The 12,383-nt window shown below is 40.6% G+C and overlaps 1 protein-coding gene across 1 annotated transcript in view; it reads right to left on the minus strand.

Moving 5' to 3' along the window:
- The window catches only part of NCBP1 (nuclear cap binding protein subunit 1), a 32,038-nt gene that overhangs the window by 6,470 nt on the left and 13,185 nt on the right, over nucleotides 1-12,383 (minus strand). The window contains exons 14-20 of the mRNA XM_048292604.1: nucleotides 11,035-11,109; nucleotides 9,850-9,953; nucleotides 8,876-8,998; nucleotides 7,603-7,705; nucleotides 6,178-6,271; nucleotides 3,566-3,669; nucleotides 2,781-2,895 (exon numbers count right to left, since the gene is read on the minus strand). Of these exons, the coding sequence (XP_048148561.1) occupies nucleotides 2,781-2,895; nucleotides 3,566-3,669; nucleotides 6,178-6,271; nucleotides 7,603-7,705; nucleotides 8,876-8,998; nucleotides 9,850-9,953; nucleotides 11,035-11,109 (718 nt within the window). The remainder of the gene's footprint in view (nucleotides 1-2,780; nucleotides 2,896-3,565; nucleotides 3,670-6,177; nucleotides 6,272-7,602; nucleotides 7,706-8,875; nucleotides 8,999-9,849; nucleotides 9,954-11,034; nucleotides 11,110-12,383) is intronic.

The following is a 12,383-nucleotide window of genomic DNA, read 5'->3' on the forward strand; positions in this document are numbered from 1 at the left end:
CATGACCCAGCCATGGGCACTCACAGCCCAGAGAGCCAAACGTGCCCTGGGCTGCATCCAAAGCAGCGTGGGCAGCAGGGGAGGGAGGGGATTCTGCCCCTCTGCTCTGCTCTGGTGAGACCCCACCTGGAACACTGCATCCAGCTCTGGGGTCCCAGCACAGGAAGGACAGGGACCTGTTGGAGTGAGTCCAGAGGAGGCCACCAGTATGATTAGGGGGAGGGAGAACCTCTCCTACAAGGAAAGGCAGAGAGAATTGGGATTGTTCAGCCTGGAGCAGAGCAGGCTCTGGGGTGACCTAATTGCAGCCTTCCAGTACCTGAAGGGAGCCTCCAAGAGAGGGACTAATTACAAGAGCATGCAATTGTAGAAAAAGGCTGAATGGCCTTAAACTGAGAGGGAGTAGGTTTCGATAAGATATAGGGAAGAAATTCTTTACTGTGAGAGTGGTGAGGCACTGGAACACGTTGCCCTGAGAAGCTGTGGATGCCCCATCCCTGGGACTGTTCAAGGCCAGATTGGATGGAGCTCTGAGCAACCTGGTCTAGTGGAAGGTGTCCCTGCCCATGGCAAGGGCTTAAAACTAGGTGATCTTTAAGGTCCCTTCCAACCCAGGCCATTCTATGATTGCATGATTTATTTAAGGGAAACACAGTGAAAGGTAATATGCCTGACAACTTTATCATTACAAGGTAATGAACAGCTTTTTTAAAACAATCTGGCATAGATTTTTTCAAATTGCATCTATTGCAGTGAGACAGGTAATTGATTAAATTAAGAGTTCTGAAATCTCAGGGCTTCAAAAAATAATGCACCTGGTATAAATTCTCTCCTGGACTTGGGTACAAGAACTCAAATGAATCCAGTTGGTTAGCACAAAAGGAAGGCTAAACACTGGGCCCAGTGTTTTGAAGTGTGGACTCCCTATATTCATGATTAAAAAGGCTACTCTCAAGACTAGAAAGGGTCTAACTAACTAGGAACATGGCATGCTTCACTGCATCAAAACCAACACAACACCACCACCACCCACAAAATACACCTAAGTATCAGCCTTGGAAGTTCAGGTGACTAAGTCTTAAACAAGACTACAAGGCATACAGGAGGAAAGGCAGGATCTAATGAATTATGGTAAATTCAAACACAAGACACTGCTTTAGTATCACATAGTTGTTTCTGTGCAAAAACATCCATAAATTACCAGCTCAAAACTTTAAATATCTGTAAAAGAAGCATGTGTAACTTTGGACAGATACAAGGCCATATGTTAACTCACCTACAGCATAGGAAATGAAGTTCACAACCAGAAGACAGGTACAGCTCTGAATTGGTGTAAAAAATGAAAACGACTTACCAGAGCAAGTGAGAATTTAATTTTATCCTCTCTATAGGAACTTGCCTTTTCCCCATCTAGAGAGGTTTTCTGAATTCAAAACGCTAGAGGACCAAGATAAAGCATGCAAGCCTTGGACTCATTCCACAGTAAGGCAATCCCTCCATGCTGGGGACATCAAAACTTGATGGCTTACTTCCTCGGAAAGGAATGGTCATACAGCAGAGCAACAGCCTGCAGAACTACTCACTGTTGCATACAAATGTTTCTTCCTGGCACAACACTCATAAGTACTAAGTAATAAAGAGCTGCAGCAAGAGATAAGGACAGAAATTAAAACACTGGTATATTTAGAGATGCCAGAGCTCTTTGCCTCACAGTAAGATCAATGACTGCATCTAAGTCTTCAATAATCACAGGCATTTATTAACTGCTCATCAATGTAGACTGAAGAGGCAAGCAGGATGGCTGTTGCTGTGAGTGAAGGAAACAAGGTAAAGGGGCTGGGATGAAGCAACACCGGCAAGCCGTGAGTTATTAGTGATCTCTCAAGATAAGCTTCTGGACAAATGACTGACTTGAGCAGCTTTCTTCAAAAAACATCAGCAGGCTCTGTCATTTTGACAGTAACCTCATTCAAAATTTTGGAGCTAACTAAGGGTTTTATGCAGGTAAACACACAGACCTCAAAGAAACGCAGAATTCTCTCTTGCTTTCTGCAACTCAGCATATTTATAAACTGACTTGATTTTGTCATAACTAAGTACTGCGTTCAGCCAAGCTTCCTTGGGCTCCATCTTTTCCAGCTGCCACACACAAAGACACTCACCCCATTTTACTGTCCCACTTGAGACAACAGAAAACAAGAGCACCTGTTTCCTCATCAGTTTGCTGTATTTAATAATGCAAGATCATGCAATTGTATTCAGGAAAATAAGCTGGAAGAAGGAATTGCCATGCCAGTGTCAGAATCCAGCAGCATCCATCAGAAGAACAGTAACAGCCAACTTCTCAATCGCAAATAGCTGTTTCTGTGCACTTCTGCATGGAAGCCACAAGAGCACTCTTTAACAGAACTTACTGTAAATAATTTATAACTGTTCTTACTGTTCTCTAATAAGATAATTGGAATCCAGATTAGAAGGCAAGTGGAAGACATGCTTGTATTGGAAGAGAAACTTGTGATAGAGAGCTTGAACAGACCCACTACGTACGAACTCCCTTAAAAGATTTTACTAAATTCTTAAATTACAGCTACCATTAGAAAGGTGGACCAAGAACACATATCTGATTTTTGATGTGTCAGTGCTACAGCTGACCACATCTCTGCAGACATGTTTCCTGAAGAATCATATGTATTCAGTCCTTCCCAAAACCAACTGTGTGTCTGTATGTCAGCATGCAGGTTTGTACTACTTAGTTTAAAATTTACAAACAAATTACTCACTCTTTTGTGCTGCCTGGCCAATCTTGCTTTAGTCTCCTCCAGTTCTTTGTGAATCTTCAGGACATGCTTATTCATCTTACGAATTGTGGAATGTAAGATCTCCCAGACATAAAACCTAGGAAAGACACAAAGCTCAAAACACCACATTACACACTACTCCAAAACAGGAAACTAAATGTAGTTTCTTAAGAGAAAAATGTAAGTGGGAGAATTTAAAAATCTAAGTATCATTTAAGGAGATGTCTACCAGAGTGAACGAACACTCAGCATATAGGAAAGCATACTTGTAATGCAAGAAATCTTAACAATCAGTTCTTGCCTATTTGTTGCAGTACGCTTCAGAGTCAGAATTTTATTCCGTGTACACACTACAAGACTACTAACACCAAACTTGACTCCTCAGATGGAACAGTTCTCCCGATCTCCATATGCAATGTATCGGTGGTACAAGTTACCCACGGCACCCAAGGCCAGGACCGCGCCAAGCTAGCAGCGATGTAACACACAGTAACCAACTCTGTCTAGGAACAGTTCCAGCGCTGTTGCACTTCAGCAAGCTTAGATACTATTAGCAAAATGACATGCTAGCAACAATCTTGCGCTGTCACACCAACATTCATACTCCAGCTCAGAAAGAGAAATGTTAAAAGTACACATTTTGTAGAAAGAGCAAAAGCCTAACTGTACCTTATTCCACTACTGAGTTTTCATAGATTAAACTATGTACTGGCAACTTAAAATAGCAAATCAAAGACAAATAATAACCCAAACCAAGTTCTTGTTACCTAGTAAAATCATGTGCAAGCTCTGAAGAAAAGATCCAGTTTGCTACTGCAGCACAGTCAACGATTTGTGTCCGAATCATCTTGTCCACAAGCACAGCAATCATCTGTATTTTGTGAAAGACAATACACACACAATCTATGTAAAATATTCCAGCCTCAGAGAAAACTAGAGATGATTTGATGCAACTCTACATCAGTTACTGATTCATTTCAAATACTTTAGCAAACTGGATGTTCTAGCCTAAAACATTTCAAATGAGGGGATCTATATCAATTACATAAAGCATTCTAATTTTGTTAACAACCGTACCTATTTCTGAAAGTATCACTCTTTGTTAGCATACATACTCCCATACAAAAGCAAAAAGTACAAGAATCAGAGCTGGAACTGAGGCCTTGAGAGACACGAGTCCTAATATTTGACATCAAAGTACTCCAACCAGAGCACATATACCTGTCACATCACCATAATGAAGGAGCTGCTGTTAGCCTACTCTCCTTGAACTGCAACAGCCTTCAAACATGACAGAAAGCTTTTCTCTACAGGGCCCATTAACTTCAGGACAGAACAAACTAGCATCATGGAGTCAGTGGAAGGGTTTACTTGCTACAGGCACTGCCATGATTCTGAGGGAGTTGCAAGCCATCTAGCAGGCAACTGCGGAGAAGAGTTACTGACTAAAGAAGATGCAAGCTGTTCAGAAAAAAGGGCTTATCTTAGTTACTCATGTGATTGAATGCCACAGTATCTAAGAACCACAGCCTGCAATGTATTTATCCTTACAACCAACCGTTGTCAAATGAGGAAGTGTAACAAAGCTCCTTTTAAGGAAGGAAAATTAAAATAACTGAATGAATCATACAGAGGACTCAGCACTCAACTTTCAAGTCCCAGGATAGCATCCTATACTCTATTTGTCTTTCTGCAGTGCCAGGAAGAATTTCTGATTACTTATCCTGGTCTTCCAAAAAACACACATCTAGGATTTTGAGAAAATACTTAACCTCAATGTCAAAGTTTCTCTTTATGAAGTCACCACCACCACCTTGCTTTTAAGTCCAGGGACTACTGACTCCTGCTGTTAAATCACTACCTGCAGCACAGACCGCTCATTAGTGCTTAAAGCCCTGTGAGCATTGCTGGTCTGAACCAAATCAAAGGTTGTTCCCATAGACATGGGAGTAGGGTGAACAGCCTGAAAACAGACTCTGGACAAGTGCCCTGCTGTGAAGGCACCACTCCTTCCGTGTGACAAGGAGGCTGACAACTCAGAAATAAGAAAAAAGTGCTTGATCAGCAGCAAAAACCCCTGTACTGCAGTAAAAGCGAGAAAAGAAACTTTAAGTTACATGATTAAGTAGAACAGCAAACAGCAGACCGTCCCAACTTTTGCACTTGATGTTTTTTAAAGGGATCTTGATTTATTCATAAAAATCTAGCATGACTATTTAGTCTGGGTTTGAAACCTCCATCTTGGTTTGGCCATGCTGCAATACAAAGGAATGAAGAGGAAGCAGATACAGATATTACATTGCAGTAATGAAATTTCTTCTGATCCAGTTAAATGGCAGCAAAAAGTAGGTCAGACTGTAAATGTCACATTTTCAAGGTCAGTAAACTGGGTAATAAGTTAAATATATTTTTTTAAAATCCTCTTTTTTTTATGTTTTAAAGAGAGGTAACCGCTTGCATAAGTATCTTCTAGGTGCTCATTTTTTCCACCAGAGAACAGACCACAGATCTAGTAGCAGATACAAGGATTACTCCTGGTTCTCAGTGGCATCACTTCTTACAGTCTGGCCTGTGCAGCTGAGAGGTACAGTCCACCTTCCAGCACAGAAGTCCACTTTCCAGCAACACAAACAAACCAGCAAGGAATATGTGAAGTCATTAATGCAGACAAAGTCAGCCTGAGTTCCTCATTGATTTCTATTAATAGAAAAATGACAGCTGAGGTAAAACACAATTGCTGTGAAGAAACCGAACAGCTTAAACAACAGAGGCATCTTTTGTAGGTCTTTTAGGGTGTTATTTCCTCTGGCTCAAGAATGAACATTATCACAGCACTGTCAGACTGATCTGTTCCGAACAGCCACTACTGCAGCTCTACTCACCCTGCCCACACACAATAGTGACTCCAGCATGAGCTCTGTGTAATAACTGGATGGCTTTCACTAGCAATTGTTGGGGAGAAAAAAAAAAGCCCTAAAAATCCCTAGGCTTCCATATTTCTAGGAATGTGGCCTGCTTTAGATATGAGATCTACATCCTATTTAAATTTACATATTTATGTTGCTTTCCAATTTTGAACAAAACCATGATTTTGGCAAAAGTTATTCCCTTGTTCAACAAGCAGCATAGTATGAATCTGAGTCTTAATGACAGCCCTTGCCCTTTCACAGGGAACCCTTGAGAAAAGCAGCACCAGTGATGGTATATGCTTTATGTCTAGCCTTCATTTTAGTAGTAACAAATATAATCTAAACTATCCTTAAAATGACAATAGACAAGTTATTTTTAAAGGACATAAAACAAGCTGTACATCTTTTAATTTACATATGACCTCTGTGAGTTGAAACTCACAAAGATCCTTGACATTCCAACCTCTTACCTGTGGATGATTCTTCCAAACCTCATACACAACCCTCAGAACATGGAGTTTCCCCTCATCACTTTCAGCAAGTGTTTTGAAGACTTCATGAAACCTTTTAATAGAAGTAAGTAGTCAATGGAGAGGCTGGGACCGGGTCAAAAGAGCAGCAGATACAAGCTAAGTGGTTTAGACTGGCCAAAAGAAAATTATGTGACTATCTACAGCATTTCTTAGACAACTGTTCCCTGGAAAATATAACCATCCTGAGCTAAAACAGCCTACAAAGAAATGACATCTCCCAAAACCAACTTACATCTCAGTGGTGAACCTACTTCCAGAAGCTAGGCTACATTTCTCATGCTCTCAAAAGCAGGAGGCACTTTTCTGCTGCATGTGCTTATCTGTACACAGCTGAACCAAAATTTGCTGCCTTTAGAGCCTTAGACCTTCCCCTTAACGTGTTTCCACAACTTCAGACACTTATCCTAAGTGCCTCTTTTTCAAGGAGAGGCTGCTAAAAGCATCTATTTTAGCAGTTACGCTGACTGCTACACAGCATTCATAGCCCAGCTTATTGTAATGTAACTATAAAGCATAAGAGGCTCTTCTTGATCTCTTGGCTGCCACTGCTGTTGTGCAGCGGAGAAAATACCGTGGTCCAAGTATTTGAATCACCCTGCCTCTTTTACTCCTGACTGCAGGTTACTACCGGCAGCTTCTTATCAACATTGCCTCCGTACAGCTTCTAGGTGCATGTTTTTGTAGTAGTTTTATCTATCTTTAGGGACAGATAGAAAAAAAACTCATTAAGATGCATGTGACTACCTTTCATCTAACAAAACCACTTAAAATCAACTCCAAAATACACAGGATTACAAATGTTATTCCAATTTTGCTAAAAATGGTGCAGTAAATTCTTTACAGTTCCAGGCTATGTTTAAGGGATGAACTCTTAAGTATTTTAGGATGGATTTTTTTCTGCTTTGGTAGACAGAAGAAGTTAACAGCAGACTGTTTTGAAGTTTCATGTTTCCTTTTTCTTTCCTTTTTTTTTAAATACAGATGTAATTGTCCTAGATTCATATTCATAGTGCGAGATGTTGCAACGGCAGCTACCCAGTCATTGAAATGTAGGGAGAATACTTTTTTCCTCACCATAATCAGCAAATGAGCAATACAAAAATGAAGTAATTTTCCAAACCTGTCTCATTTACATTACATGGCGGCAATGTATATATATCTGTTAATTCCATTCACTTATGTATAATCTAGGATTTACACTACCATTCCTTCAGCAAGCAGTGTCATTAGTTCCAGACAAATTGCTTTGTGGAGTACTTAAAACACTGCTGAAGCTTGCACTCCACTTTTTTTTATCATGTATTTCACTGTCAGAATTAAACTGTTCTGTAAGCCCCCAAATAATGCACATATTATACTTACTTTGCCAGGGCACTGAAGGAGTGGCTAAAAGACTTTGCAGCTAGATGGAGCAGAGTCTGAACAAAGACTTCTATTTTCAGTGGGTTGAAAGTAAATCCTTCACCTGCAAGTTATTTGAAGGTGAAACTAATAAATACTCCAGGTAAAGCATGTCAGCTACTCGTACAACTGTAGAGATAACTTATGGTTTTAGCTCATTTCCCGAGTTCCATCAATAGAGTTTTGCAGGGCCGAGCAAGGAGCTAGTAAAGACTCCTCCAAAATGGGCAGAATTTCAGGCTCCAATTTTGCCAGGGAGAAGATGTGCAGAAGGCTTCTTCACCAACATGGAATTCTATCAGAGAACCAGCCATCCCACCAACATGTGACAGCACTGACAGCAGCACAGAAAGTCAGCAAAGGAAACTGCAGTTGTGCATCAAAATGAGGGCCTGGAAGGCCACAAAGAAGGGGGTGTGGGTAAGGAAGGGGGAAGGCAAGGCTTATTAACATTCAGAGGCTGACCATTTAGGATATAGGAGAATGGTCCACCCGGCATATACGGCAAATATGGCTACTAGGGTGAATGGTGCCAGGTCCCCTCCTGCAGCTGACGACACGCAGAAGGGAGAGCACTGATTAGTGGGTAATACCTAAAGCAAATCAGGAAACAGGACAGTGGATCCCAGGGAAAAAAAACCCCACCAGATCATTTCTCCTCTCTGCCTGCATAGCTGAACCCTTGCAAATATGACAAAAACAATGAAGCATTCGCCATTGTTTAGATCACTTCTCACTCTCTCTCACACTCCTCATTCCATAAAACACTCAGGCTTTAGGAATCAGTGCTGCCTGTGGCTGCAGAGCTAAGGAGAATATGAGTAGTCCCCCTGTGAATTTTCATCTGTGGAACATGCCAGCCAGTAGGCTGGCTGTCTTATCTGCTGTGGGACTGTACTGAAGGGGAGGGAAGCTCTTAGGGCAGAAGCACTGAATTTCCAGGGTGAAGATGACAGCACGAACTGCCCTTTGCTGCTGAAGGCAAAGGGGACATTAAATTCTTTTATTCTGTCAATAATTGCAAGAAAACACACCTCAAGCACCATGTTACTGCTATTAGAAAAAATAGGCCAGCCTCTACATGTAAGATATTTACAAAAAAACTAGCAATGGTCTATTTTACTGCTAAATTTAAACAAACTACAAGGAAAAGCACACAGGTCTGTGAACCAACACACTCATAGCTCCAAAGCATAGTAGACAGCCTGTCAAAGACCAACAGCTTGTATCTTACCATCATCATCATCCTGGTTTGGATTAGGCACATCTTTTAAAATGCTGAAGATTTCATCATTGCTGGCCTTATTTTTAATTGCAATTGTTAAACAGAGTGCCACGGTATATCCAGGAAGAGACCCTGAACAAACACAAAAAGGTCAAAAATTCAGAAAGGCAAGTAAGTGAGCACTTGTAACATCAGTCTGCCTTGTAGAGAAACAATACCCTTCCCAGCTACACCTAAAACTGGGTGTACCCAATATTGTTGTCCACATCAATATGCCATAAAATTGCTCAACAGATTTTCTGGTCTTCATGTTAAATTCAAAACTTGGAGTAGAACCTTTAGACCTGGGCTCAGGCAATCACTTTCCTGACTAAAACTCTACTTCAGCTTCCACCAGTTTTCTAAAAGTACAGTACTTGTTTTTCCTCACTGTATCTTTGATGATGACACTTTTATGCTTAGGATTGTCTTTACACCAAGCAATAAAAGAAATAATAAGGTACCTCTCTACCTCAGTCTTTATGGTATCTGTTCCTTCTGTACGCTCATTAAATCAAGTTTACTGGTAAAATATTCTAGTGCTTCACGAAGTTCAAAAAATAATTTCTCATTATCACCTCAGATGCTGACTTTTCCACAATATAGTGCCCCAACAGGGGAAATAGATGAATTGTCCAGTTTTAGACTTCTGGCAAATAATACTGCACACCACCACAGCCACATAAGCAATAGCAGCTTGATGTATCTGGATTTTCTTTTCTTCATAAGTAGCAGAGAGGATTTTGTTAGAGAGAACCAGGCTTAGTACACATTAATTACTCTTGTGAAGCCTATTTACCCATATGAAATCATGCATATTTACTTGAGCTGTATTCTTCTTTACAGTCAACTGTAAATATGAGACAACTCATATTACAGTCAATCTAGTGTGCTCCCTTGCTCTAAAACACTTCAACTGGACCACTAGTAATTTTAATACTTACTATTACTCTCATCTCCGTATTTGTAAATGCACACTGGATTAGCAGGACTGAGGACAGAAAAACTTGCAGGAACAATGTCTATTATCCGCTGATGGTAGGAGAGTCTGGAAATAAGTTTCACAGCAGTAGAATTAAAATGGGAATAACACCACAGCTAATGACTGCTTTACAATGTTTTTTCTGTATTTAACGTCCATAGAACAAGAGTCAGGATACTTATACAAGAGAATGGTAGTTTCTGCTGGGTAATAAGAGCTAAGTAAACCAAACATACTAGTAAATGCTTTCTGTTTTAACTCTGTGATGCTAGAGTTTCATCCTCATACAATTAATTTGCCTTGTGAAAAGGCCGCCTGCTAAGAAGTTTCATGCAAAAACCTGAGATGTGCTGCAGAAAGCTAGTTAGATGTTAGAAAGATGTTAGTATTCAAAGCAGAAAAAATATTAAACTGGACATCTTCATTTTACTTTCCAGCTTCATTTCACTCCCACAGAAGTTTAATTTGCTACCAGATTTTCAGTGAAATGGAAGAGCGCCACAGAAAAAACTGCATTTGTTGTGCAGCACAACTCTTTCACACTTCGATATGGAATTTGCCCAAACCTCGATTGTTTTCATGCTGGATGCTGAATAACATAGGCTTTTTCAACATTTTGCTCTTTCTCGCTCCTATACTACCCTAATCTCAACAATTTAAAGCCCAGATGATTTATCAGAACTACTGATTAAGTAGTCTTGTTGGCTTTGAAGATTTCGTTTGTTTAGACAGTTTGTCAGTCTAAGGTAAATGAGCATCAGGCACCTAGAAGAATCAAGATTAGATTCTCAATTTTTGATATAATTAATGGTCAGTTCCCTCCACTTCTGTGAATGTTGAATACTTTCCAAGAATATAGCCTAAACTCTATTTCTTTCCACGCCTATGGTGAAGCATGTCTTTATGTAACTATAGGTGTGCATGGATAGCTCACTACCATCTGCAGCACCTGCTTCTCCCTCTCTTTAAGGCAGTGTCCTACAGCAGGTAAATCAGATTAAAAATAATACAAAAACCAGACTCATCTCTTAACTGAAAATGAACTGTAAGAACAGATGTGCCCAAGACAGGAGTCCAGTTAAAAGAAGTCTGACAGTATTCAGATGAAACTTTGCCTTGAATGAAACTATGGAAAGATCTTACTTACCGCATGCACTTTTCCAAAACCTCTCTCACAAATTTGGGTTTGGGTTTTTCAAGGTCCTGAGTAAGACAATCTGACCTATCAAAGGACAGAATGCGAAGGCTTTTAGCAAAAGCATTTAGTCTCTTTTTGGCTTGGTCTGATAGTACAAAACAATCACAGTCTAAAGACAATGACCCTTGGAGTGCAGGCAATTTTAAGCCATTGAGGTAAGTTAATCACTATTCCTTACTGGCAATTAGCATTCCTGCAATCTCATCTCTTTGTGATAAATTTTCAAGTAACTTCCTTTCCCCCACCACATTAAAAATACGGTTAGCTGGCCTTCCCTTTCCTTAGGAAAGGAACCGTGTGTGATTTCATGGTCTGTTCCTCCCTCAGCTCTTCTGGCTGATTTCAAATGCACTGCAGGTAGAGAAAAGCCTGCAAATACAGTTACTTGCAAGATTTGTGAAAAATGGCACCTTGTGAGAGAGATCCACAGGAGCACTGCCATCAAGGAACATCCAGGCAAACTAAAATCAGCTCTTTGAAGACTGCTGCCTGGTCAGTCAACATGGATGTATGCCAGAATAGCCACCAAGCACTAAACTCCACAAGAAGACAGTACAAGGAACTTAAGTAAAGGCATGGAACTATATCAGAAGAAGGGCCGCAACCCTCTCCACAAGGACTCTTGGGAGATCACCTACAGAAAGCAGGTACAGACCCAGGCTGTGGAAACTACTGCATGGAGGGCTTGGCCTCAAGGGGATCTCCCTTGCTACATGGGTGCCTGGAATGGAAATCTCATGGAAACTGTGCTTAGACACTGATGGACTCCAGGCAGCTTCTGCTAGAGATGCAGGTTCAAAATGTGGCATAGTAAGAACAGGTGGCAGGGCAAGCTCTGATTGAACTTCAGGCACTAGGATTTGGCAGGTGGGAAACCGACCACAAGGTCTCAAGGATAAGTTATAATGAAAGGTTTAGAGTAGGACAGAGAGCAAAACAACAGAATGAATAAAGGATATGAAAGTCAGCACAAACCATTGAAAGTAAAGAAAAGGTATGGGGAGTAATTTTGGAAAACTTGTTAGAAACTGACAGGAAGTGCAGGACAAATTAAAGAAGGCACATTTGTGCTTCCCCTCTTTAAGGAGCGCTTACACTGGCTTGAGATTTATCACAAAGTTCACTAGGGACAACACAGTGACTAAAGTGATTATCAAGATAATCTACCAGTGAGTGCTGGTGGACAGATTAAGAAAGGTCTCTGATAAACTAGAGCAAAGCAATTAACAGGGCCACCATATTGCGATATTTTCTGGATATATGTGAAATGTTAAGGTTTTAGCAATCTCAGGTTAGAA

This window comes from Corvus hawaiiensis, chromosome Z (assembly GCF_020740725.1).
Source record: "Corvus hawaiiensis isolate bCorHaw1 chromosome Z, bCorHaw1.pri.cur, whole genome shotgun sequence".
In the NCBI taxonomy this organism is placed as follows: Eukaryota; Metazoa; Chordata; class Aves; order Passeriformes; family Corvidae; genus Corvus; species Corvus hawaiiensis.